A 25,728-nucleotide genomic window follows, 5' to 3' on the forward strand; every position below is an offset into this window, starting at 1 on the left:
CGCTGGAGGGTGAAAGAACAATGAAGTCCGGTCTACGTAAGAATGTACTCGTACCTTTATTAATATTCAATTACACAAGTTACACATTCGCGCCGTTCGCATTTTCCTTTTACGTAATGATAACCAAGATCCATGATGACACGATGACTTATCGTAGGCGGTTAAAGAATCGTCTCGAAATTACGCGCGCGTGGCGTCGATGGTACGTCTGGATGACCGAAACGTTGCCGGCCGTGTTTCCGTGCTTCGATCGTTAATATTCCGCACCGATCTCGTTCGAATACCAACAACAACCTCGTACTGAACTTTTCCATGGAAACGTTCAAACGAATTCTTTCCATCAGAGGCACGGAAAGTCTTTTCGCATTCCGAGTCGCTCGATTCACGGTGTTAACGACGAATCGATCGAAATCGAAACTCAAGATCATCGGGAACGTCGATCGATGTACTCTCTTCGTTATTCACGAAGCTTCCTAATAAACGCGAAGAGTACTTAGCGCTACCTCCGATGCATTAAGCAATAACACGAACAGGTTCGGGCGCAGGCGTTCTAATTCCAATAAGTCCCATTACAACCGATCGCAAACGCTTCCGACCGCGAGGATCGAGAAGCCGGATGAATCTGAATCCAGCGCTGTCGCGTCGGTAATCCGTGAAACTAATAACACGAGAAGATCGTTGGACATATCCGAACGCATTCGTGTTACGGGCCGATATTCGAACGATCGTCGGGCAAGAATCATCGCGGAATCCACCGCGAAACGTTTCATCTTGCAGACGTACGGATAAACGTTACCTAAGATGATTACTTCGATAGTTGGTGTGTCTGTGAGCGTGTCTGTAGGCGTGTGTGCGTGTGATATGTGCGAGTGTGGCGGTTCGTGGCGCTGGCGGACACCCAACCCAACACCAATAATGATTCCAGTTAGCCTTACTAATGATAATATCTCTTTCCCTTTCTTCCCCTCTGATTCTCTCCGATTCTCCCTGATTCTCTCTTTCTGCCATCCACCATTCGATCACGTTTCTTCCATTCTAACTTTAATGCCTGAGATCCCACGCAGACGAGTCCTCACGCTCCTGTAATTATCTAACGAGCCACGAGCGAACAGCCGGATGGTTAATGAGTGATGGGGTTAGCCCGATGATGATGACGACGATGAAAGCTGGCCGAAGGATAGGAGGATCGATATTATTGCACGACGATGTACGCTACGTCCGCCATGCGCCACGGAATGTTCGCGATTAAAGGATCGGGTTTCCGAATGGACCGAGAAAATGCCCCTGCGAGAAATGATCGTCGCCGGGGCTCCCGGCCGGCGGGGAGGGGAGTTCGGTTAATTTCCCTTGAGCAAATTATCATTAAGTCGAACGCCGTGTGCTCGCGTTGATCCTCCTCGTCTCCTGAACTCATTCGGTCCGTTGATCGTTATTCGGATGAACTTTTTTGCGTCCGAGGCTCCTCGACGCTCGATTCCTCCCTTCTGCTCCGGGCGCCTTCAGCTCCGCTCCCTGTAAATCGCTTCTCCCGAGTACCGAGGGACTGCATAAATAATCATTACTGCAACCGACGGTTTAACGTGCCCTCTAGATCCAGCGAAATGAAGGCCGGCTCTCCGAGGAGCTCGAAACCGTCGGGGATCGATCTGAAATGAATTCTCGTCCCACTCCCGGATCGCTTGGATACTCTCCCGTTATCGCTCTCCCGCCGATCGGGGAACCCCGGCGAAAGGGGATCCGATGATCCTCGAATCAGAATGAAAGGATGATCGATGACAAGCGACGAACGATCCCCGACGACGCGTGCGGGGATCGGTCGCGCGACGACACGATATACACAAATGAATAGAACGTAAACGCAAAAATACATCTAGTTGTTTCCATTCCTCGAATCTCTCTCTCTTTCTCTCTCTCTCGTTTTCTCTGTTTCTTTCGTTCTCTCTCTCTCTCTCTCTCTCTCTCTCTCTCTCTTTCTCTCTTCACTTACTCAACGAATAACGCGACGATGCCTAAAGTGTTTTAAAGCGTTACTTGGACGGAGGATCTAATACTTTGCCGTTGGTGCGCACTTTAATGTTGTACCTGTAGGCCGGTTCCGCCTCTGGCAGGATCGTGCTGCTGTCGTCGTCCTGATCCTTCATCATCGACGGCTCGGCCGCCGCCATTGCGGCCGACCCCGTCCCGGTTGCCAACCCCGCAGCCCCGGCTTCCGGTTGGTCGTTCATGTAGTAGTCCTGCACACTGTCGTACGGGCCGTCGGTGTGGGCGTCCTCTAAACCGGTGTTGGGCGACTCGGTCTCGGACTGGGCCTCGAAGTAGTCGGGAGACTCTCTGTGCTCCACTTTCATCTCGGTGGACGAGGGTCTCAGGGATGAACGGTGCACTTCTCGAGTCTGCAGCCCTTCGAACACGTTGTCCTTTCTGGCTTGAGGGGCAGGACTGTCGGAGAACAGGCTGGTGATGTCCGGCAGGTGGTCTGGTCTGGTGTTGTCCAGGCTGTCGGGGTTGGTGGGCTCCTCGTTGTCCTCGGTGACGACGGGCGAGGACGTCGATTGATGATGCTGCTGCTGCTGCTGCTGCTGTTGTTGTTGCTGTTGCTGCTGCTGCTGCTGCTGCTGCTGCTTGTCAGATGCGGAAACGGCCGTGGTGATCAGCCTGCTGACGACCGGGTCTTCAGGTAATTTTTCGTCGACGGTGCTCCCGTGCTCTTCTGGTGTCCCGTTTTTCTCTTCGTCGGTGTTGCCCCCCTGGTTCCCGTCGCTCTTGATCCCGCTGCTTCCATCGTGGTCGTCGACCTGGTCGTCGCTGGCTGGCGCCGAGGTGGTTGTTATGTAGGGTCTGCGATTTCTGGAAATTCGTGGTCCTGGTCTGAACGGGCCTGGTCCTAGAGGTTGATCGGAGACGAAACCATAGATCTTCGAACGGGGAAGGAAGGGCTTCCACCGTTCGCCGGTCGACTTGTTCGGGGTTTGAATTGTTACGGGTCGCGGGGTATGAAACTGTGAGTGGCGTGTGTCTTCTGGTGTCGTCGACCTTTCGCCCGAGCCTCGAGTCTTTAAAACTGTGGGCCTTGAAATCAAGGACTCGAGCTGTTAGGCGGAAACTTCGAACTGCGAATGGTCTAGCGCGTTCAATCTTTCATAGAATCTCCTTTGGTACTTCTGACGTTCGGGTACAACTTTCATAGCTTCAATGTCGCGTATCAAAGCTTCAAAGACTCGAGCTCTCTCCACGACGCTACGTGTCGTGAATGTCAGCGAAGTTAGCCGCGTGTGGTGTTAGAAGCGTTATTATCAATATTATTCGAGTAGTGCGCAGACGCTACTATCCTACAGGGAGTTCCGAGACGCAGCTTCGAACGGAGACAAAGGGAAACGCGTCTTCGCGCTTCCGTCTCATCAGCCTCTGCTTCCCGAAGCTACCTTCAAGCATCGCGAAACACCCTGCAGGCTAAGACATACGATCTCTATCTTCCGAATCTTCAACGAAATCCGCCTTCGATCCACTCCATGATTCCACCGTTAGGAATCCTCCGCAAAGTATACGTCGCTATCAATAAATCATAACCAGTAGCGTCCACTCACTACCGCGACTTGGTGTGTGCGTGTCCGTGTCGCGTGACGTATGCGAGAAGCGAGAGAAGCCATTATTAATTCCAAGCTGCGTATTACAATGTCCTCCGGTCTCGCCCGTGCGAGCCGTCAGTGAAGCTCAAAGTCCCCGAGGACGCCCCGGCGAGAGGGCGTCCCCAAAACTACCCCAACATCTATCCGATACTCTCTTATTCGATTCACATGATCCCAGAACATAAGCGTTATCATCGACCGTTATCCTTTACGCTCGCACGGAGAAAAAAGAACCGGCCAGCGATAGCGTACCGCGAACGACTACACCGTCCCGTTCCTCCATCCGAACTCCCCGGAGAATCTCGCGCGCGTATCTCGCGTCTTTAATTATCGCGGGCTTATCTGTCCGCGCGACATCTTCATTTGCATGCGAAACGGTTCGCAAAAACGCGAATCGTAATCGATGTTACGGCTGCGGGGATACGTTCACCGTACATCGCCGAGCCGGCGATCGTCGCTGCGTGGGCCGACGATATTGCCAATTATCACCCCGCTACCACGTCAAACGGCTATCTTATCGGCCCCTCTACCGTGTACGAATCTTTTTTGTCCGTGCGCTCGTCGAGAGTTTCACCTTGGAGAGAACACGTCGGGGTCCGCCGACGGGACCGTCCGACACCGTGGTTCCCAACGTGGCCCGCGAGCCCCACGGGGGCCGTTTCGCCTTTAACCCTTTGATTACTCTTAGCGACTAAAGCGCTAGGAAAACTTGCGATACTGTAGCTCGAAAATATTTACTAGATCGAAAGATACATCGCGGAGAAAATGAATGTTAATGGTAAGTTTTTAGTATGTACGCTAATAGTTCAACGCAGAATACAAGGAAATGAGTGTACTTAGAAATGCACAGCTGAGTTTCGCCGTTCTCTCGCGACTGAATTTCTACTCTGCTTCGCGTCGGTTCGTATTGTTCAACGAATTTGAAAAAGTTCTTAGCGATCTCGATGCTTCGACAGTCTTTCATTCATTCGTCTTTCTCTATGCAGGTTCTTCGAAAGTTTAGACGAAAGAAATATATAGGAAATTTGAATAATAATCTTATAGAAGCATCAGGATTCCAGAGACGCTCACGCGTGGCACAGCCGAAAGGAAGTTGGGAACCACTGGTCTAATGTGTCCTCTCTCCCCCACTCTCCCCCTTTCTTTCTCTCTCTCACCGTCTCGGCAGTTTCGTGTATTTCTTTTGTGACCAAGTATTATCTCACCTCTTACCCCTGAGTCGCAGAGACTGGAATGCTGCCGTAGTTGTAGTAGTAGCATCTTGTCTGCTCGCAAATGAAGTCCTTAACCAGGGTGCAGTCCTGCGCCTCCCAGGCTAACGTCGGTGCCACCATCGCGACGCATCCGTCCGCGCTGCCGCTGTCGCCGCTGGAAATCACGCGAGTTCCGGATCTGAATTTAAATCACATACACGCCGCGTTCTCTCTTTCCTTTGCACGGTTCACCGATTCGACGCACGTGTTTCCGGGTGGGGACGCGATCGCGCGGAAGGGGCAACACGGATAATTGCCGTCCGTGACGATGAATCGGCCGGGGCCATTGTCTCCGTCAAGACGGGGGACTCGGCTCATCCCTGCGCGCAATCTTTATTCGACTCCGGACAAGCGACTTCCGGTTCCCGAGAGACTCCTGACCCTTCACGGTCGCGCGGCTTCGGGGACAGGTGCGACACCCTCTTCGGGAAACTGGTCGCACCTTCGTGATCGGTTCGAAATGGTCTTCGGCTAGGAGACAAGCTCTTTTTCTAATTATTCAATGGGGACTGTTGTTAATTAGCACTCCAGATGGTTTTGTAATTTATCAGCAACTGCGACTAATTTTGCGATAAAATCCCTTCGAACTTTTACTTCCTTTCTCAGTACAAAATTTCGATGTGTGGAAAATCGAATAATTTTAGGGTAGTCTCTTTGATTCGTTAAAATATTTGATATTATATCTGCTGCAATATCGGAGCCTACAGAGTTCAAAGGGTTAACATTCTTTCGTTACCATCCGAATACGTTATACCATTTCAGAAGCCGAGACATGAATTTCATCGATGTTCTCTGGAATTAACCGTATTATCTAATATCTCGATTGCCTGTTTCTCGTGCCAGAACTAAGTGGTTAAGCTACAATCGAATGCACGAAATCAAATATGTGGAGGTATCCTGGAAGAGGTTAGTGCGTCGAAACGGTTTTTCGGGATGAAACGGCTGCCATATGTTTGATAGGGGTTTGTTACCTTTCGCGCGCTACCCGTTGAGGCTCGGTGCCCGGCGGCACGTCCGCGGGTCTGTTGCCAGGTCGCCTCAACATGTAGTCGAAGGTGGCGTTGAACGGCAGCCCCGTGCTCATCCAGAGGAACATGTCCGTGCCCAGCTTGTTGCCCGACGTCCAGAAGTCGTACTTGACGTAGCCGGCGTTCTTCAAGTACTGCGTCATCGTGTCGGCCTTCTCCTTGGTCTCGAACGAGGCGAGCTGCAGGCCGAGCGAGCGACAGTACTGGTACGCCAGGAAGTAGTTCAGCTCCGGGCTGTACGGGTTCATCCTCGAGACGAAGTACTGCACGCCGTCCAGCTGGATCGTCGTGATCCTTTGAGCTGCAAATTGCTCTCAATTGACACGTGGCCTGATTCCGCTTGGTTACATGTCGCGTCTGCCGGCTATAATTGCCGAGTTTCGTCGCGTTTCGATGGAGTTGCGTGTTCTGTAGCTTTTGCATTCCGAATTCACCGATAATTCACGTTTTGCAGATATATCGGACGTTCAATATTTTTGTGTTCTGGGATAATCTAGTACTTGATTCGCAAAAGGTGAATTTGGAGCGCAGAACCTATGTACTTCAGTTGTTTTGGAAAAAAGACTTGGTATAACAATGATGTAGTACAACAAAGGTTTAAGTTCTTTGAATTATAATTGAATTAAGTTAATTCTATAGACAAATGCAAAGAATAAAGTATAGAAACAGTAATTTCGGTTAAACTTGGAAGAATATCAGTTAGGAAAAACAGTTACGGTAATTTCAATGAACGTTTCCTTTCAGACACTCTCGTCATTATTCATGCACATATATATTCCCGTCAGTCGTCCGTGCCGTGGCGAGGATCTATACAAGTGTCCCGTCGATTCATAAGGCACAAAAGCGATCGATCGAACGCCGTGACGGCTGAATAAAGAAGGAAAATTCCTTTCTCGTTCCCGTATTATCTCATCGAGGCACGTCTCTCTACCGTTGACTTCCGACCGGCCCGCAAATGGCAGTCCGAGACGCGGGAAAAATCATCCCGTGAATTCTAATCTACCCGGTGTCCCATTTCAGCGTCGGACCGTTACACCGCGGCGACCGTCGAACAATCGCGACGTTTCATTCTCGGAGATGCAAAAAGCGAATTGCGGCTCGGCCCAATTGGAAAAGTTCCCACTTGCGTTTAATTGTCTATCGAATCATTTGTCCCCCGCCATCTACGGGCACGATGGCTTCCGTTCCTCGTTTCTTTTGTCATGCAATTAACCGTCCAATCCTCAGACCTTCCTCGATTTCTAATTCCCTAACGATTCCCACCTTTTTAACGCTATTACGCTCGACTTTTTCACCGTGTGCTCGATTCTTCTGAAACATCCATCTTTGAACTCGAGAAACATATATTCAAACCATAACATTTAGAACACATAAACCCAGAACCATATTAATCCTTCTATTACCAAGAGAAATTTGCTCTATACTTCAAATCTACTAATACTCAAAATTCTGCTTAAACAAAACTATAAATTTCTATGTAAATTTCTATCTATAAAATTCTATCTAAATAAAACTCCGAATACTGCATCATCCTCGAACACAATTTTCTCTATTACCCATTCATTCGAGTGCAATCTCTTCGAGTCCGAATAAACCTCCGAAGAAATGCTTCATTATCCCGAACATAGCTACATAACTTCCCGTAGTGTACACTTTGCATTTAAATGCATTCCCCCGCGGAGAATGCAAATAATCTGAAAAAATACTTGAACGGTGCGAGGGTCAAGCGTTCGCCATGGGAACCGCGAATTGTTTACGGAGCCGGGTCCGCCGCGGACGCGTGCGCACACCACCGAACGATTCTCTCCGTTAACGCGATTTTAATTTGCCCCTGCGCTGTGCGCGCGTAGACTTCGCCGCTTCTGGCCGGCGAGAGAATGCTCTTCTCGCGGTGTCGGTGTGTTCGCACGATCCGCGCGACCGGGAGAGAGGGTTCGTTGAACTTGTACGGTTATTTGGTTAACAGTACTCATGAATTATGACCCGTTTAGACCCCCGAACAGCCTCGAGACAGCCTCTCCCTATTAATTTCTGGCCGCCGCGCAGAAAACTGGCCTCGCAGTTCGCCTCGCCGGCGAAATTTATGCGCGGACCAACGACCCGCCGATCATTCGGACTCGTCGCCTCGTTAAAACGTTCTCGGTCCACGGACGCGCTCCTCCCCGATCGAGAGAATCGTTCGCTGTACACGACGTTTACAAGGGTCGAGCGAAATAAATGAAATACTGGACGCGCGAGTCGTTAGAAGATACATAAATCGCGCGTTCCGTAAGTGAGATTGATAATCACGTTTGAAGGTTTTCGTATAGAAAATGATCCCGTAACTTCAATTTTCTCGGTGTACAGGTTGGCGACTTTGAATCGAGTATCGCTTGCTTTCATTCGATTAACAGCAAGTTGTTACAGGGCTTCGCGAATTATTGATAATAAAATTGAGGAAACTAGGAAGATTAGAAAATATAAAGGTTCTCCTTTACATAAAAGAGAACGAGAATTGAAACGAATTATTAGGAAATGGTTCCTATCGAGATATTGAGTTGCATTCGTAAATTATTGATGATAAAATTAAGGAGACTAGTAGGATTAGAAAATATACAGGTTCTTCTTTATATAAAAGAGAACGAAGACTGCAACGAATTATTAGAAAATGGTTCCCGTTGAGATATTGAGTTGCATTCGCAAATTATTGATGATAAAATTAAGGAGACTAGTGAGATTAGAAAATATAGAGGTTCTTTATATAAAAGAGGAAGAGGATTGCAACGAATTATTAAGAAATGGTTCCTGTCGAGATATCGAGTTGCATTCGATGCCAATTCTCTCGATGAACTTTCGCATCGTTTTGTCGAATCTTCTGTCGATGGTTTTTTTAGCGAGATACGAGGGGAAATACAGGAAACCGTAGGTGTGAGAAACTGTGAGACTAAACGCGCAGTGCAAACGACTCGAGGAAGTTGCGCGCGAGCGAGCACGAGCGTAGGAAATAAAATCACGCAGCGGGAGAACCCTCGAGTAGGGTGCATCTGGTGTAAAAATGTTCCGGATCGCGGAGCTGGCGGCGCAGGTGGTGGTAAACGACCTGAAGGCCTTGAGACGTCTGCCGCCAGTGTTCCCGCGAAAGAAGACGCCTGCTAGACGCCACGGGCTCGCGATTACATTCGAGAATTATGCCATTCCTGGCCGCAATTAAACGGCCGGCGATGCCAGCAGTGTCGACGTTCGTCGAATATCTTCCATCGGGACGGTTAAAAATTGCTGGTAGCTTGCTATCCCTGTTTAAAAGCTAAAGTTAAGGTTTACTGCTGGGTTCAATGTCGAAAGGAATGCGGATCGAAGAGTGTTCCATGTAGAATAATGTGTTTGGAATTTAAATTTCATTTTTGTCGTGTCGTCGATTGCCGAATGATCGTTGCAAGGTTCGAAGTGAGACTTTGTTGTAAAAATACACGAAGCTGTGGAAGTATACTGCTAGAGGATCTCGAAAGAACGATCGAGAACAAACGAGTGGATCTCCAAGTTAGAGTTGAATATAAAAATATGAATTATAAAGAATTCGATTTAAAGTAGCATAGAGTTTCAAATATTAATGTCTTATCTGTTGGTGAACGATGATTGAAGAATTAATCGAAGTAAGAATCTTGTAAAAATAAGATACGCGAAGCTGTGGAAGTGTACTGCTAGAGGATCTCGAAAGAACGATCGAGAACAAACGAGTGGATCTCCGAGTTAGAGTTGAATATAAGAATATGAATTATAAAGAATTCCATTTAAAGTAGCATGGAGTTTCAAATATTAATGTCTTATCTGTTGGTGAACGATGATTCAAGGATTATTCGAAGTAAGAATCTTGTAAAAATAAAGAAAGAACGATCGAGAACAAACGAGTGGATGTGCAAGTTAAAGTTGAATAGAAGAATATGAATTCTAAACAATTCGATTTAAAGTTGCATAGAATTTCAAATATAAATCTCTCTTTAATCTATTGGATAAACGATGTTTGGATTAACCGAAGTGAAGATTACGTTCTAAAAATAAAGTACACGGAGCAGTTGGAGTCGACTGTTGGAGCGTCTCAAAGGAACGATCGAGAACGACGGACAAACGAGTTGATTTTGAAGTCGCGCATGCGATCAGCGATCGCGCGCGTTTCCTCTTGAGCCTTTTGAATGCACCGGACGTCGGGGCAGGCGTTTAGCCGGCGAAATAAGAGTACGAGGAGCGAGACCGAGCCGGACAAAGGGAAGCCAGGAAACATGGAAAACATCGGTGTACACGGATTCCACAACACTGGCCAAGGATCAACGAGAGGGATCCTTCAAAGAAGAAACATTCCTCTTGGCGGAGCTCCAACGAGGGAAGTCGTCTCTCTTAAACTAATTGAGCTAAGAACCGGTGAGCAGACAGAGACGTTCCCCTCGAGCTAATTCGAATTTGTACTGTTGACTTTGGATCGGCGCGACCGATTCGATGGGACAGAGACCTTCGGACGAATGACGAAGCAAATCGTTATTCGATGTCCAAGTTCCATTTGAATCTAGTATTGCCAATGATTTTCTATAATACAAATATAACCCTCCATTGCTGAGAGGACGAAGGTTGAAAACTAGCTTTTGAAATTATCAACGAATCGAGTCATTATGCTACAAGGAATCAGTGAGAGAATTTAATTGAAAAATTGAATTGACTGCTTGGGTAGAGTACAAATTTCGAATGTTTGTAGCTGAATCTCTTGAAATTCAGAATTCGTTCACCACGCTTCATCTCGCGAAATAAAAGAGCCGAGGCACACTGTTCGTAATAGCTGTCCGTCCCACCACGGTCGCTCCAGACTAATGACATTTGGCAGCTCGGAGAGTGGGGCGGGCAGCAATTGCGACTGTCAATGCGCTTCGAATCTCTTTCGCGAATACCGAACACCAGTAAATTCCAATTGAACCTGACTCTACTCCTCGATACAGCATCCTGCTTCAACAAGTGGGGCTAGATTTCTGGCGTTCTCTACACCGGTAGGACCATTCTAATTTGTCGAACGAACACGAGAAACCAACTAAATAAAACTCGAGCAAGCGAACTCTTCGAAGCACAGAAGTTTCATATACAGAGACTCGAGTTAAAGCTGATTCAAAGAATATAGAAATACTCCGAGTGCTTCGAAGCGTCCACTCGTCATCCCTTAATTAACCCCTTGCCGTGTAATCGCCGAGCGAGTCTCGTCGATGCTACCCATCACGCGAGAATCGAAGTAAAATAAAATATTTCGTTACGATCGGTGTACAGCTATCAGCTCGAAAATAAATCTGCACTTACAGTGAACAGCGAAATATCGGAAGCTCGGTGAAAAGTAACATTCGCGGAGGAGAATGCCACGGCAAGGGGTTAAAAGGTGCGAGTTCGGGTACAGGTTGAAAGGTACGAACCTGAGGCGAAGGCCGCGACGGCCAGCAGCAGCAGAGCGATCTTCATGTTGCCGTGTGCGTCGATTAATCGATCAAGCAGCCGTTTCCGTTTCCGACTCTCGGAATACACCGGATGTTAGTGTTAGGGTCGCGTTCTCGGACTGGCCTCGCGCTGCGCCGTGGGCCCCCTTAAGAGTCTTCTGCCCGGATCCCAGAGGAGGGGGTCGTTGAAGATGATTCACTGGCTAACCTAGAGCAGGACGAGCTCGAGCCCACGAAGGGACGCGGGCACGAGCGGGACGGCGAGAAAGAACGTCGACTGGGGATACGAGAGAGCCGAACCGATCCGAAATGTAATCGACTTCTTCTCTTCTTCTTCTTCTTCTTCTGCTTCGTCCTCTTCGTCTTCTTCGCCTGCTGTTTCTTCTTCTTCTTCTTCTTCTTCTTCTTCGCTCGTTCGTCCGCTGGTTCCTCCGCTTCGCCGTTCCTTTACGGTTGGCCAGCAGCGAAAAAACGCGCCGCAAGGTGACAAGGCCGGGAAAAAAGAGCAGGAGAGAGACGGAGAGACACGTCCACAATGGACGTCGACGGTAACGTGTAACGTCCGAGAGGATGATGCAGTGCGTTCGTTGACACGGGTCCGGCGCACCGCTTGAACTTTGCTCGCCGGTGTCGAGGAGGCTTCGCCTCGCGGATCGTCCGACCGAATCGAGAGGACGGCTCGCTTCGGCCGACCCGGGACCAGCCGCGATTATTTTTCGGAAGGGACAAAGGGCTCTTAGATTCCGCGTTGATCGCCGGTGTAACGAGGAGCGATTATTTATCGTGAGATCGCGGTTGACGCTTTGACTGCCACGTCACCTGAATTCGGCTGACACTGTTTTTACGTGAATTTTAACATTTTCTTAACGCATCGAACGAACTGAGTTTCATTGGATGTATAGGATGTTAGGATGGCAGAGTAATCGTTACGAATCTCGACTTTGCAGTTGCTTTATTAAGGAAAGCGACGAGTGTTTAATTAGCAGAGTCTCAAGTATCCCTTGCGATCTGGATATCTCGAGCTCGGTTGCTCGCGAAGAATCGTTTGGATACTTCGATGGTACTGGAACACGATCGAATTATGCAAACGCGAAGTTCTTTTCGAGCCATTTACATGGACTGCTCTAATTAGATAAGGTCCGGTATTTTGTCTTCGTACCTACTCCAAAACGTGTTCTCTCTCCTTTTCGAGTTTCTCTGAATGAAAGCTTCCATCGGAAGGATAGAAGCTGAGGGTCCGAGCCTCGAGCCAGGATCGCCGCCGAGTATACGCGCGGTGTTTTGAGAAGGCGCGCGAAAGATCCGCGCGCAGCCAGTTTACGAAGCGAGCACGGAGATCGTTTGTTGGCCGAACCCCGCGCTCCAATCTATTTGGAGTGGCGGTGCACGCTATTAATAACGTAGGTCCTGTCATTTAGTTTGTTTTACGCCGTGGCGTACGCGCCGGAATCTCTCCGGCCCCGGCGGTCCCTTCACGGGCTTCATCGTCCTCAATGGAATCGTATCGACGCAGACCCGCAAAAAACGACGCCGACCGTCAAGGTAGACTTCATTTCTGAGCGTGCCCCGCGAACGCGGCGGACGTGCCGCATACCATCCCTCAAAATCTGCGTGCCGACGTCGTAAACGATGTCGTCGGCGGGCAATTAGCGACGTGGCTTATCGTCGCTCGCCGGCTGTCACGGCTGGGCGACGCGAGGACTCGAGTCGCGGCTCGCGGATATTCGGAAAATCGACGTACGAGGGTGGCTCGAGAGGTGAAGCGAATCCGAACGACTTTTCGTTTATGGCTGCAGCGTTCTCAGTCTTCGCGACGTCCTTTTACAGTTTCATTGCGCAGAGCATGATTGCTCGACGAATCGTCGAGCACGCCGTGTAGGCTGCAACGAGGTACGGTAGTGCCTCGGCGATACGAAAGATCGTTGGCGAGGCATTGTCCGATCGTCGCGCGTCACACGGTCGCCACGCATGATCGGCTGAAAAATATCGACGAAGAGCATGCGTCCAGCAACGACTCGAGTCTACTATCGAGACACCGGGCTGATCGCGCGGAATTTTTCCCTGGTAACCACTGAAACGCTCCGCACACCGGTTGTAACGTCATCGCCTCTGCGCCGAGCGGAACAACGTGTCCCATCCGATTTGTCCGGACATCCAGCATAGAAGACGAAGGGGCACAAGAAGAAGAAGAAGAAGAAGAAGAAGGAAAAGAAGTTGACTCGTGCTACGAGTCGGTCCGACGTTATAAATTCCATCGTCCGCGCGTTAATTACTCGAGAGATGAAGCCCCAGAGCCGCGCGCGGTCGCGCTCGCGCAAAGTTCTCGCGGTGCATCACGGGGAACGATCCCCGTCGCGTCCAATATATTGCGCGGTGGAATCGAAGGCGACCGGCGACCGGCGCGGCTGCGGCCGCGGCTGCGGATTCACCGTGAAAGTCGCCGGCGCGCACCGTGCCGGGTGCGCCGCGCGAGGAGGTTTGAACCGGTTCCCTTGTTAAGCCTTTGGCGCCGTCTATTCTTATTCCCCGGTCTTTCCGTTGCTTAGTTTTTTCCCTGCTGGCATTGACCGGCCCACCACCGTCATCCCCGCCCTTCTCCCGACCATGGAACCCTTCCCCCCGAGCCCCCATTAACGGAGGTGGTATCTTCGGACGGTCTTGAAAAGAAAACGCTGCGCTCGCGATCGTTTCGCAATCGTTTAAAACATCATATCCCGACCGGCCGCCGGATTTTTCCTGCGCCGCGGTTTAATGCGCGGTCTGCCGTGCCCGGGGGTGCGCGGGGCGCTCTGTCCGAGGAGCGTTCACGGTCCGCGCGCTCCGGCGGCGTTAATTATCCCAATCTCTCCGGGGCCCGCCGCGCCGGCTCTCTTTCTCTCTCTCTCTCCGTCCCCGGGGTTTTGCGCGGGGACCGCCATTACGATAAACGCGAGATTTCCAGGTATCTTCCCTCTCGTAACGAACGATTTTCATCCCAACGGCCGCGCAACCCGATCGATATTAGCGCCCGTTAATGCATCGCGAGGAAGACCGACCGCCTCCTGCCCGTCCGGCGCGCGGCCCTCGCCCGTCTCCTGTCCGATGGGATTCCAGGTTGCGAGAGCGTGTTCGTTGCAGGCCTTAGGTGCTCCTCCGCGCGCCGGGACCGTATCGACAGCGGCCTGCCCGCAAAAAGGCTCCGTGTCTCAAGGTAGGCTTCATTTCTGACCGCTCGCGTCTCTTCTCGCTCACCGGAGATCACCTGCTCCTCCCGCGGACACGCACGTCCTCTACCGCGCTCGGCTTCTCTGCGCAGGAGGACGCGAAGCTGACCCTACGCCTCGCTTCGGGTACCGTGTAAACGCGACCGGAGGGGAACCGTGTTTCTTACTTCTCGACTGGAAATCACCGGGTTGTTACTGTATTACCTCTAGGAGTTGGACGATCTTGGTATACCGATTGCGGAGATCTCTTCGTTTGCTGTAGATCTGTTTGGAGGATGGGAGCTAGAGATTAGGTGATTAAAGTCTCCAGAGTCCGATCAGGTTCGAGTTATGTTCGGTAGGAAGAGAGATGCACGCTCGGCTGAGCTTTGTTAGATGTAACCATGGGATTCAGCGCGTTCCATTGTTACCGGTTAGACGACGCGGCACCCTATCCCTGCGAGTTCCTTCATCTCGTTCCGATCTCCCAGCGACATCCTGTAACATCGCGGGATCGACGATCATACACACGCGTTATTTCTGTGGCGTGTGCGAGCCGGTCGGTGCAAAAAGGACGTCTCGCGTGACACCCGAGACCCACCGCGCGGCTCTGCCTCGCTCTCTGTCTCGCCAGCGATCGACGTTTCGCGACGTCGATCCCGATCTCTCGGAAGGGAGACGCGCCACCATTTTCAGCCGGCTCGCTCGTGTGTCGCTCGCTGTTATCGATCCGATTTAGGTGGACGATAACTCGACGAGACAGGTTTGCGCCGCGGGAAACGGAATCACGGGAGCCGCAGCCGTGTGCTTTATCACGGAACACCGACACCTTGTCGATCGTAAATAGAAACGAGTAATTGCGCCCGAACCGGCGCGCCGTGAGAATCGTACGTGGGTTTGAGCGGCGGTGCCTTCTTCCGTGCGATCGTTTCTATCTTTAGGCCGCTGCGGAAGGTTCCAGGACTTCCGCAGCGAATTTTCTGGACACCTCGTCGTCCGGCGTCGAATCCTGCGGACGCTTCGTTCCGCCGCCTCTCCTGCCGATCCTAGCTCGAATTTACTACGGCGAGGCGGTTCGTTAACAAACAAGGCAGGCTTATCGGTGGTGGCCGACGCGAAGAACGAGGAGCAAAAGGAAGGGAAGAAGCTCGGGATGACGGTACAGAGTCTACTAGGTGCGCACACCAGCGAGGAGGCCGTGGCTGGTTGCGTGGGTCACGTTTTGCTGGTACGTTGGCGCAGGTCAGTTTAGCAGGTCGGATTCCCAGCGACGCGTGCATTCCCATGGGAATGCGGTCCGAGAGACCGCGGCCGTCTTGCCTTCTCCTGCTCCCTCTTTAGCAGAGAGAGTGCCGTGTGTGCACTTAGAGTATATACAGGCAATGCCTACGGGGGTCTGGTTCGTGGCCATATATCGGCGGGCGAAACGAAAGCAGAAGCTCGATCCTGGATAAACAAGCGATCCTCCACCACCTACCTTCGCCCGTTCCTTCTCCGTCCCAGCGGCCCTCGCGTCTCGGTCCTCTTCGCGCATACGGGACGCTAGAAACAACTTCTCACAGCCGAGCCAAGGGACTCGGTCCTTTTTTTGCGAAAACAAAAGCAACGAAATGCCAGGCACTCGAGAGCTCCGGGCATCGCCGGCTGCTGGACGGAGAACCAGAAGAAGCGGGGGAAGAAGGAGAAGAAGAAGAAGAAGCAGCAGGAGAAGAAGAAGAAGAAGAAGAAGCAGAAGAAGAAGAAGAGGAGGAGGATACGAAGGAGGTGCCTCGCGGAGGAGGCGAAGCGAGGGAGCGGGAGGATGCTACAGGAGGATTCTCGAGGTCTATTTCAGGCCCTGCCAGCAATCGCTATGTAAGGCCCCCGTTCTTTCTATCTTTCTCCCTACTCCCCGGGGAACGGGGTCCTCTGTTCTTCTTCGCGTTCGCTCCCGTCCCTTTTCCACCCGGGCCGCTTCTCTTTCTCGTTAGTTTCTTCGTGGCGTGGAACGGACCACGGTTTTAGCCCGCGAATAGCCTCGACGTCTGAGACGATCGGAGGAGCCATACTGCCCCGGAGGCTTCGACGCCGTCCACTCTTCCATTTTGATACTTCTAGGACAGTGATCCTCATCATCCTTACCTCGACCGTTCCTCTTCGCCTCGCTCTTCTGGCCTGCTTCCCTTCGCGGTCTACCCTCCCCGCCGATATCCATCAATGCAGCCCTGCTCTTCGTAACGCTCAGCGTTGCCTCGGTTTCGCGTTCAACCCTCCGAACACCGGCCACCTCCTTCGTCTTCTTCTTCTTCTTCTTCTTCTTCGCCGGATCGTCCTTTCAGAAAACATTCACCGCTATCGACGTACCTGTCGGCGATCCCGCCTCGTGACAAGAATTACAGCCGGCCTCGCGTTCTTTCGTCAGACGACGACGCGGCAACACGATTTACCGGCACCGGGGAACCTGACCGGGGAATATGATCCCGTGATTATTTATAGGATCCGTGATGGATTCTACCGGTTTCCTGGAGAATCGAATCGAACGAAAGGAAAACCTGCGCTTCGATTTCGTTGGGACTTCTCGATTCGATTGTCTTGCAACAGTTTTCTTCGAACAATTTTTTGGACGACTCGAACTGACCATCGCGCGCTGTCCTCTTCCTCGCTAGGACTCTCGGATCGACGATGCTCTATTTATCTCTGCCATCCGGCAATCCTGCCTGCACCGATAAATCAGCGGAATATGCCGCACGATGACAAGTTACTCCGTCTTCGTGGGCTTCGGCTTTCTTATTTTCTACTTTGTCATTTGCTCGGACACTCGCGTCGCCAATGGGACTCGTATTAAAGCGAGGAAGATTGTGCTCGGAGACCAAGCAACTTATCTGCGCGGCGTGGTCATTTATTTCTGAAGCTTCTTTTTCAGGAAATAATATATTTAACTGAACGAGATTCCGCGATAGCAATGCCACTGACATAAGTAGACCGCGGAAGTAGTAAATTCACCTTTCACAGCCGAATCCGAAGAAATCGAAACTAAACAAGATTACGTTTATCTCGCGGACGATCCCAGCAAATTAAAAATAAATCGCACTTTCGTTATATATTACTGAAACCTGAAATTCGTATCATCTCTTTCAACATTTTTCCACGGTATAAACAAGTAGAATTCCGCTACAGTCGCAAGCAACGATAAACAATCTCGTCGGAACGTTTTAGGCGTGAATAACATGTTTTTACTCTTTACATTGTCTATTCGACTCTCTGCGGAGACGCCATTTTTACGGGTTACGAAGATTCGCGCGCGAAATAGCCAATATGGCGTCGGTATTCAAATAACTAGGATTTCAATCTTCCGTCAATTTCCGCGTAAATCGCAGTTTACGAAACAACAGAGAAGAAAAATTGAAATTTTCCTCGTTCCTTGAAAACAAGTAGCTTCATAGGTCTACGAAACTACTCGTCGCGAAAGAGAAGAAACGGTCGCATCCTCTATTCCGTAGGAATATACGTTCGAAGAATGAGCCGGGTATCGGATAAAAGTTCTTCGCGGTTTGCAGGCGTACAGTCCCATCGCTGCTCTCGGGGAAAAGGGTTGAGAACACAATCGCATTACCGAAGGTTCCCGCGCCGCGCCGCGCCGCGCCGCACATCGATTACGTGCCCACGCCTTGTTATGCTGTCCCACGTACATATATTTAGACGGTCCTCTTCCCTCTGGATTTAATGCAATTATAGAGCCCCGCGGATCGCCGCGGGAAACAGCGAAACCTGACACAAGGAGACACGTAATCTCGTCGTGTTTTCTGAATCATTGTTGCATCGGACGGTGCACGGAGAAATGTGCCGCGAATATGAATTACAGTCTGATCGTATCTGCCGGGGAATCAGATTTTAATACAACTTTGTTTCGATTTATGTTCCTACGCTTATTGGTTTCGATTTCGTCGTGGAAAATACAGAAAAGGAGGGTGTAGTATTCAATACACAAAATTAGGATGCTCCGAGATCTATCTTGGCAAACAATTAGTATCCCATCAAAAACGATTTCCGAAATCACAAAATTATCACTCTTCTCCAAAATAGAACACAGAGTCCCTGCAGAAGCAATCTCGAAACGCCGAAATTTCTCGTGACCGCGTTTATGAGACGATATTTCTCCATTAATTTCCCAAAGACAAGACAATTTCGCGTAACACGGATGCGCATAATGATTACAAGTTTTTTCAAAGGTCCGATGGCACGTACCGTCGCGCGCCATCTTGTGTGTCGTCTGCGGCCCGTGTTTACGTTTTCTTTAGCCGTCCGATGGAGAGGCACGGACGCAACGTCGGCGCCGCGATGCGCGTGATCGCCGATAGAACGCAGAAATGGATGATAATAACAGCCGTGGCCCGTGTACGATCATTAAATGCACCTCGTGCTGCCCACCGTTTTACTTGGGGCCCCCGGTTCTTGCCGCTGTTACGTGCCCCAGCCGTCCGGGCCGGGCGACGGGCTGACCTAGAACCTGAAACCGTGAACCTCTGGGCGTTCTGGTTGCGGTTACGGGTCGGCTCGAGTCTCTTTCCCCGTCTTTCCCTCGCCCGTCCCCTCGGACGGCCGTCGTTTTAATATATAATTGAGAGAGGAGCTGCTTCGCGGGCAGATTTATGGCTCGGCGAGCATTCTCTAGCCGGCGACGATTCGTTTTGGCGGATTCGAAGGCAGTTAACTATCCTCCGCCGCGCCGCGCCGGCTCTTAAACGCGCGGCGAACAATTAACCATTTCGCTGGAAATCATAAAGTCCCCTTCGTGGCTCGATGAGAAACGATTGAATTAACATTCCCCGCTCATTACACGGTATTCATTTATATTCGTGGACCATGGCCGGGTGATTTATATTATTCGCTGGACGCTCACAGAGCTCGGCTGCCCAGGAAAAACCTGCGTTTCCCGTTCTACCACCGGAAACACGGGAGAAATACGGCCGATAGGTGCATAGGTTGAATGAAAATTGCGATCAACTGTTGGATTCAAGTTTTCGGGGATCGTGCGTGGTTCAGAAAATTCCGAGGAAGTTCAGAGAGCAAAGATACAGCGTAGTCTTTTATCGAATGACTGGTTGGATAGCGTTCGCCGGGCAGTCCCAGCGTTTTCTATGGAACATTCCAGGTATTAGGAGCTATCAATTTGCTGCATCTTTGTTAGATGGAGTCTGTCAAAGATTCGCTTCGTTAGCTGTCTTTTTAATTCCTTCTGGATCGCTTTTTCCCCTCTCGCCCAGCCCGAACTTCGTTTCGAGACCCAATTCCGTTCGGCTCGCTCTTCCTCTCTGATTGGTTGTATTGTATAGCTTCTCGGTATTGCACGGAGTTAGCTGGAAGGGTTCCAGGGAACCGTGGCCCACGGCACGGTCCCCGGCCGGCCGGTCGGGGCCTCTAAATTAAATCTCGAATCGGATAGGCGCGAAATCTATTCCCCCGGCTTCGTGCAGGGACACTCTCGCAGCGCCAACGGAAATCTGAAATTAAATCTGACGATATATCTATGCCCGCGGGCCGAGACTGCGCTAGTCACATTTTCTAGAAGTCTGAGATCCGGTCTTGATGGTACGCTGAAATTTGCATACCGCGCTATTGCGGAAAAAGGTATTCGAGACGCTGTTCCTCGCCGGAGGAGTTGATCGCGCCGAAGCTCACGGTATCCAGTGAATGTTTAAAAGTTCGACATCGGAAAAGAGAGAAACTCGAATAGAAGAGAGACTCGGAAAATGAAATAACTATTGCTACCAGAGAACAATCGATTTCCATATTATTTCACGAAACATTTCCCGATTTTCCTAATTTATCAAGTTCCCGGTACACCGAGTGTTCCACAGAAAGTTGAACGTTCACTCGAAATTCCGTTCCGAGAACCGCGAACGCGATCCTCCGAGGAATTTTTTCTTCTCACCCGCGGAGCGTCTCGTCCTCGCATGACTCGTGTTTTTTTTGCGACACGTTCACATATATCGGATGACGTACGACGACGAGTTCCGCGCCGCTCGAATCGAGGATACCGCGAGGTCCGGTTACGGTGAATTCGATTTCGGTGACGGAACAACGGATGACGTCTGCGTGAAATCGTCCGTCGATTTCCTGGTCGCCGAGTCCTTGAGTATACATTTTTCGATCGCCGGGGCACCGTTATCTCGCTTTTTTCTCCTGCGTCGTTCCTCTCGGGCGATCAATCCCGGGAGATTAACGATTCACGGGAAACATAATAGTCCGAGCGTCTTAACGACGCTCGCTGGACGCAAAAATCCTCCGGGAACGCTGATAAAGGACCATCCCTCCATTACCTCTCGCGTGTACGCCGTCGCAATGAATACTCTCGCGTCCGCTAACTCTAATGAGCAAGGTAATTTCGTCATTTGTCAGTAATGGTAGCCGTTCGTAGCGAATTCTAGCCACCAGCGCGGCGGCAGAAACGACGGTGGGGAAAAACAGCGAAACCGGCGAGGATCACTCTTATTCGCGGGATCCCCGCTAATTGGAGGGATACAGCCGACGCGAAAAGAACGATCCGATCGTTCACCGTCGAGGAGAAAAAAAAAAAGGAGGCGATCTGGAAACGAAAATCCGCCGCGATTGTTTTATGTCCCCGCGGCCGATATCGAATATTATGCGTAATGGCCGGGGTGATCAAACGTTTTTCAACGGTGGCGCGTAATACACGCGATTCCCATTTCGAGCCGTGGTGCGACGGGGGAGGGGGAGGAGGCTAATAATCACCGGGGATTGATTTGCGACTCCCTGGTTTTATTAATCCAGTAGAATCCGTCGTTCCGGCCGCTCGCATGCGCCAGCGTCGCCAGCGGCGTGCTGCGAAACGCGAATTTTACGAGGGCCCGCGGATCTGCTGCTCGCCGCGACGAATCGTATTATAGTAAAAAGCCCTAGTGCCTCTCTGTCCGCTGGCATTCCTCGCGCCCCCTTCGCAAGGTTAGCCGGCGCTTCTGCTGCTTTCGTATTCGGGCGAATTCGAGTTCCGATCAACGAACGTTTCAAGAACCGTGTACACCCTTCGGAATATCGGTGTACGTAGGTTTAATTTCTTTCGGATGCTGAGGTTTTGTCTGCTAGTCGTGGCTTAGGGTGACGACTAACGAGCGACTCGGTTTAGAAGGAATTCTCGTCTAATTTTCGGTAGCGCGAGAGAGTGCACGCATTTTTGAAGCTCTAGGACTTTGCTGCTAGAACTGTAGGATAGTTGGAGGGACTTGATCGTAGTTTCTTGTAAAAATTCGGAGGCTTCCGAGACTTTCGAGAGATCCAAGACTTTCAAGATTTCCAAGAGTTTCAAGACTTTCAAGACTTCCGAGTCTTTCGAGAGATCCAAGGCTAAGTGTTCCAAGAATTCCAAGATTTCCAAGACTTTCAAGACTTTCCCAGTCTTTCGAGACTTCTAAAACCTTGAAAACCTTTCAGTCCCATGGAACCATTCGAAAACTCAAAACATACGAAACCCTTCAGCACCGTTTATCTAATCAAATCACATTCGAATCGAAACGTTTCATTGCTTGAAATTCGAAGCGGCTCGAAAGGTTTCGGCGTTCGTCAGTACGAAGCGATACAACGGTGTGCATCGGGCCTTAGACCGTCCGCGGAAGAAGAAGGGCCCCTCGGGAGGCCTTGGCGTTTCGCGAAGGAATGTAAATCGGGGTCCGGTCACGAGTATTCTAATGCGCGGCGGCGGCGGTCGGTCGGCCGGGCCCTTCGTTCGCCGGGCACACGGCGCGGAACGAATGTCACCCGGGCCCTTTTCTATGCACACGCCCGGTGCGACGCTATAAAGATACACCGGTCCGCGCCGTACGGCTTGGTCACCTCGTTTCGCCGTGTTCCTGTTCGCCGTCGAGCCGCCGCCCCGACGAGCGGAGACGAAGACGGCGCAGGAGGATTTACGCCAGCCCCCGATACGCGCGAGAGGACACGCTCTGTCGAGATAACCAATACAAGAAGGCGCATCCAGGTAATTTGCACGTTTAAAAGACGATATATCGCGACAAATTCAACGCTCGCGTGTCGCCTCCTCGGTCCCCGTTTCCTCCTCGACTCCGCCCGTATCTCTCCGCCGCGAGCGGATTCCGAGGGACGCTTTAAACGCGTCCCCGGCCGTTTTCCTAGGAGGAAAGTCTGCTGCATCTAGCCTGGCCGATGGACACTTCGCAGGTGGAAATTCTGCTCGAGGAATTTATATTGAATTCATTTCGTTGCCTCTTTATTGCGCGTGGAAACGTTCGTGCACATCCGCCTGGAGAAATTGTCTCTGGGGATCAGGCGCTGGACGATCGGCGCGTCTTATCAACGTTGCGGATGATTTATTAGGTTTTCGCTGTATTGCAGAGTTATTCGTGATCGAGTCGGTCAGAGTTCATCCGAGGATCGGTCATTCTCGATTCTCGTTCGTATTGTATTGAAAATTCGTACTTTTATATTCAGCATTCTATGAATTCCTATGCTCCTCGCAACTTCACCCTTCGACGCAACGATCGCGTGTTCCCTGCAATTAAGGATACCGACGCTAGGAGGAAAATGGAAAAGTTGGAAGGCACTTTGAGAAAACTAGATCTCCCGATCGCTGCGCAGTGTGTTAATAGCGAGTCGCGTCTCCACGTAGGCGACTGTTAAAGCTAAATATATCTCGTACATTTCGAAGTAACGAGTTTTATTTCTCGGGAATACAAGATCGCCATTCCGCGCGCCGCGATTGGAGCCGGAGGAGAGCTTCTTCTCCGGTCACGCTCGTATTTCAGTGGCGCAGGAAATGGATTTCTTGCCGGATCCGGGTGCCGCCACCAGGGAGAAGGTGGATTCACCGCGAGGGGCCGGCGGGAGGAGGGAAAAAAGGGTTCACCGGGACGGGGGCGCACGGGGTTCACGTGATCGAACCTCCGGATAACCTCGAAGAAAATGCCCGCGGGGCGAGAAGAGAGATGAAACAAAAGATACGGGGCCAGCGCGAGCGCCGTGGCGAACTTCACGGAAGGAACGCTTGATACGTGGAAAGACGAAAGCCTGCGCGAAGCTGCACGTCTTCGCCGAACCGTCGACGAGCGATCCTCTATTATTGCATCTTGCAACAGTCTCGGCAGATTTCGCCACGAGCTCCTTTCGTGATTTCCTTGCTACAGATGTTGAATTTCAAAGTAGAACTAGACGCTCTTCGGAATCGGATCTTGGCGAGAAGACGCGATCGCGCTTTCGTCACGCTTTTCTAACTGGAAAATATTGATCTGCGCGATTCTCGATTTCTAAGAAATAAATCAAACAGAAAATGGAGGGATAAAGATAAAGACGAGTGAACCGAATTCGATTCTAGCTTGAGCTGCAGCTACCAAACGAAGCAGGAAGATTCCTTCTTCCAAATTCTTCCCAATTCCTAAGTACGAAATAAATAAACACTGAGCAAATCTAAAGAAACCAATTTCGACGGTAGCACTTTGAAATACTGAACGGCAGAAACGCGATCGCGTCGGCCGGCAGTGAAACGCTGAAGAGCGAGCGCGTTCCCAAGCCTCGGCGAGGATTTTACGCTTTACGGTCGCAAGAACGACCCGCGGATTTTTCAGCCGACACGGCTCCGTTCGTCCTCTTCCTTCGGACACCCTTTCCCAGAAGTGTCGTGACACGGCTGCGTTTTCTGCCAACGCGAGCACCGTGATCCGGCGAGGACACGGGGGACGGGGGCTTTCGGCGCGAGTAGCTCGTGGAAATTATGCGTAACGGGATTAACGAGGTTTCCGAATGTCTGTATCGGACGGCCGATGAGTGCCCGGCCGTCGCGCCTGTTGGTCCGCAAATCTCGTTGACGTCAGCTTGCAGATATCAACGTCGGATGGACCGCAGGATTAACAGTAGAATTAACGAGCAGTCGAAACCACTTCCTCTCATCTTTCTGGAGATATTATCAGAGTGTATTTATTGAGGTCTTCATTGGCTTGTTTTTAAGTTCGTTGCCAAATAAGGTTACTCGGTGATTTATCTGAGAAACGCTGTTCACTGAAAGGTCGTAGAAGGGATCAAGAATAGGTAATTTTGGGATGTCTGGTAGGTTTAGCGTTAACGGCGTTGATAAAGGTTAACGAAACGTTCAGATGTTTGGTTCACGTTGTTCGAGGTTAGGAACGCGTTAATATCGTCGACGTCGTTCCGTGTTCTCGTTCGGTTTCCAGAAAACGCGATCCACCGTCTGACGGACATTCGAAATATTGAAGCAGAAGTAATACCGATTTTATCGATGTATAATTCCGTAATACCCATTGCCTTTTCCGTTCGTGTTGCACCGTTTTATAAGCTCTTTACTTCTCAATTAATTTTTAATAGAAAATAATAAGTCGGCCCCGAGATTTCCTCTCTAATTAAACTACCCCGCCCGTGGCCGGTGGATAGGGCTGACAAAAAATCGTTTATAGGAATCCGTACTGTACCCACACAGAGCGGAGAACAGAGCCGTGTCCGTGGTACAGAACCGTTTTCATCATTCCCCGGTAACCTTGGCACGCAACGCGCCATCGAGAAGATTCCTAAATGAACCTTTCAACTGCGACGAGCGTGCGATGTCGATCGGATCCCGTCGATCGGGCTTGCCCCGAACGATTTTCTGAATGTGCTCGCAATCATCGAGGAATTCCTCGGATTCGTACGCTTTCCGACTGCCTTCTGCGGAACGATAATCGTCGGGTGTCGAGAGTGAAACCGAGAAAGAAAGAAAGAAAGAACGATGGAAAAAGAACGAAGCTAACAGAACGAGAACGAGAAAGAGAGAGAGAGAGAGAGAGAAAGAGAGAGAAAGCGAGCGCTACCACTTTCGACGTAATCCGTGACCGCAGCCGGTGCTCATCGTTGATACAGTTCGGTAGCCATCGTTCCGAGGCTGCCGCGGAGGAGCTCGCTGGTTGGCTGGCAGACCGGGCAGCGAGCAATAAAAGCTTGGAAATGACAATAAAGCTGGAACGGGCGCTCGCGGTTTTCACCGTGATTTACGGCCGATTGAATTATGACAATAAATCGCTCGATCGCCGCTCGTTAATCGTAATCCAACGAGCAGCCCGAGTAATTCACTGGATTTTTACGAGCCGACGGGTACGAAGCGCGGCGGTACCTTTGAAAATCTCACGGAGCCCGAGCCAGCCCGAGACGAGCGGTCGGTTAAGTGTAATTTGTACAGGATCTCTCAAGAGGTGAGAGAAGTTCGCGGT

General features: G+C 50.7%; 2 protein-coding genes across 11 annotated transcripts in view; one reads left to right on the top strand and one right to left on the bottom strand.

The window, feature by feature from the left end:
• LOC116429873 (cytosolic carboxypeptidase 1) overlaps nt 1-25,728 on the top strand; it is a 57,410-nt gene that overhangs the window by 22,518 nt on the left and 9,164 nt on the right. The window lies entirely within an intron of this gene.
• Nucleotides 34-11,463, bottom strand: nw (narrow). 2 transcript variants are annotated; one of them, XM_031983307.2, is made up of 4 exons: nt 11,325-11,463; nt 5,851-6,208; nt 4,839-4,994; nt 34-2,847 (listed from the first exon to the last, which is right to left on the bottom strand). In XM_031983307.2, the coding sequence occupies exons 1-4, from the start codon at nt 11,368-11,370 to the stop codon at nt 2,028-2,030; spliced, it is 1,380 nt and encodes a 459-aa protein (XP_031839167.2). In that variant the 5' UTR covers nt 11,371-11,463; the 3' UTR covers nt 34-2,027. The 2 variants fall into 2 exon arrangements, with proteins under 2 accessions (XP_031839167.2, XP_031839168.1); XM_031983308.2 differs by having other exon boundaries at nt 2,709-2,847; nt 4,832-4,994.

The sequence above is a fragment of the Nomia melanderi genome, chromosome 2, assembly GCF_051020985.1.
Source record: "Nomia melanderi isolate GNS246 chromosome 2, iyNomMela1, whole genome shotgun sequence".
In the NCBI taxonomy this organism is placed as follows: Eukaryota; Metazoa; Arthropoda; class Insecta; order Hymenoptera; family Halictidae; genus Nomia; species Nomia melanderi.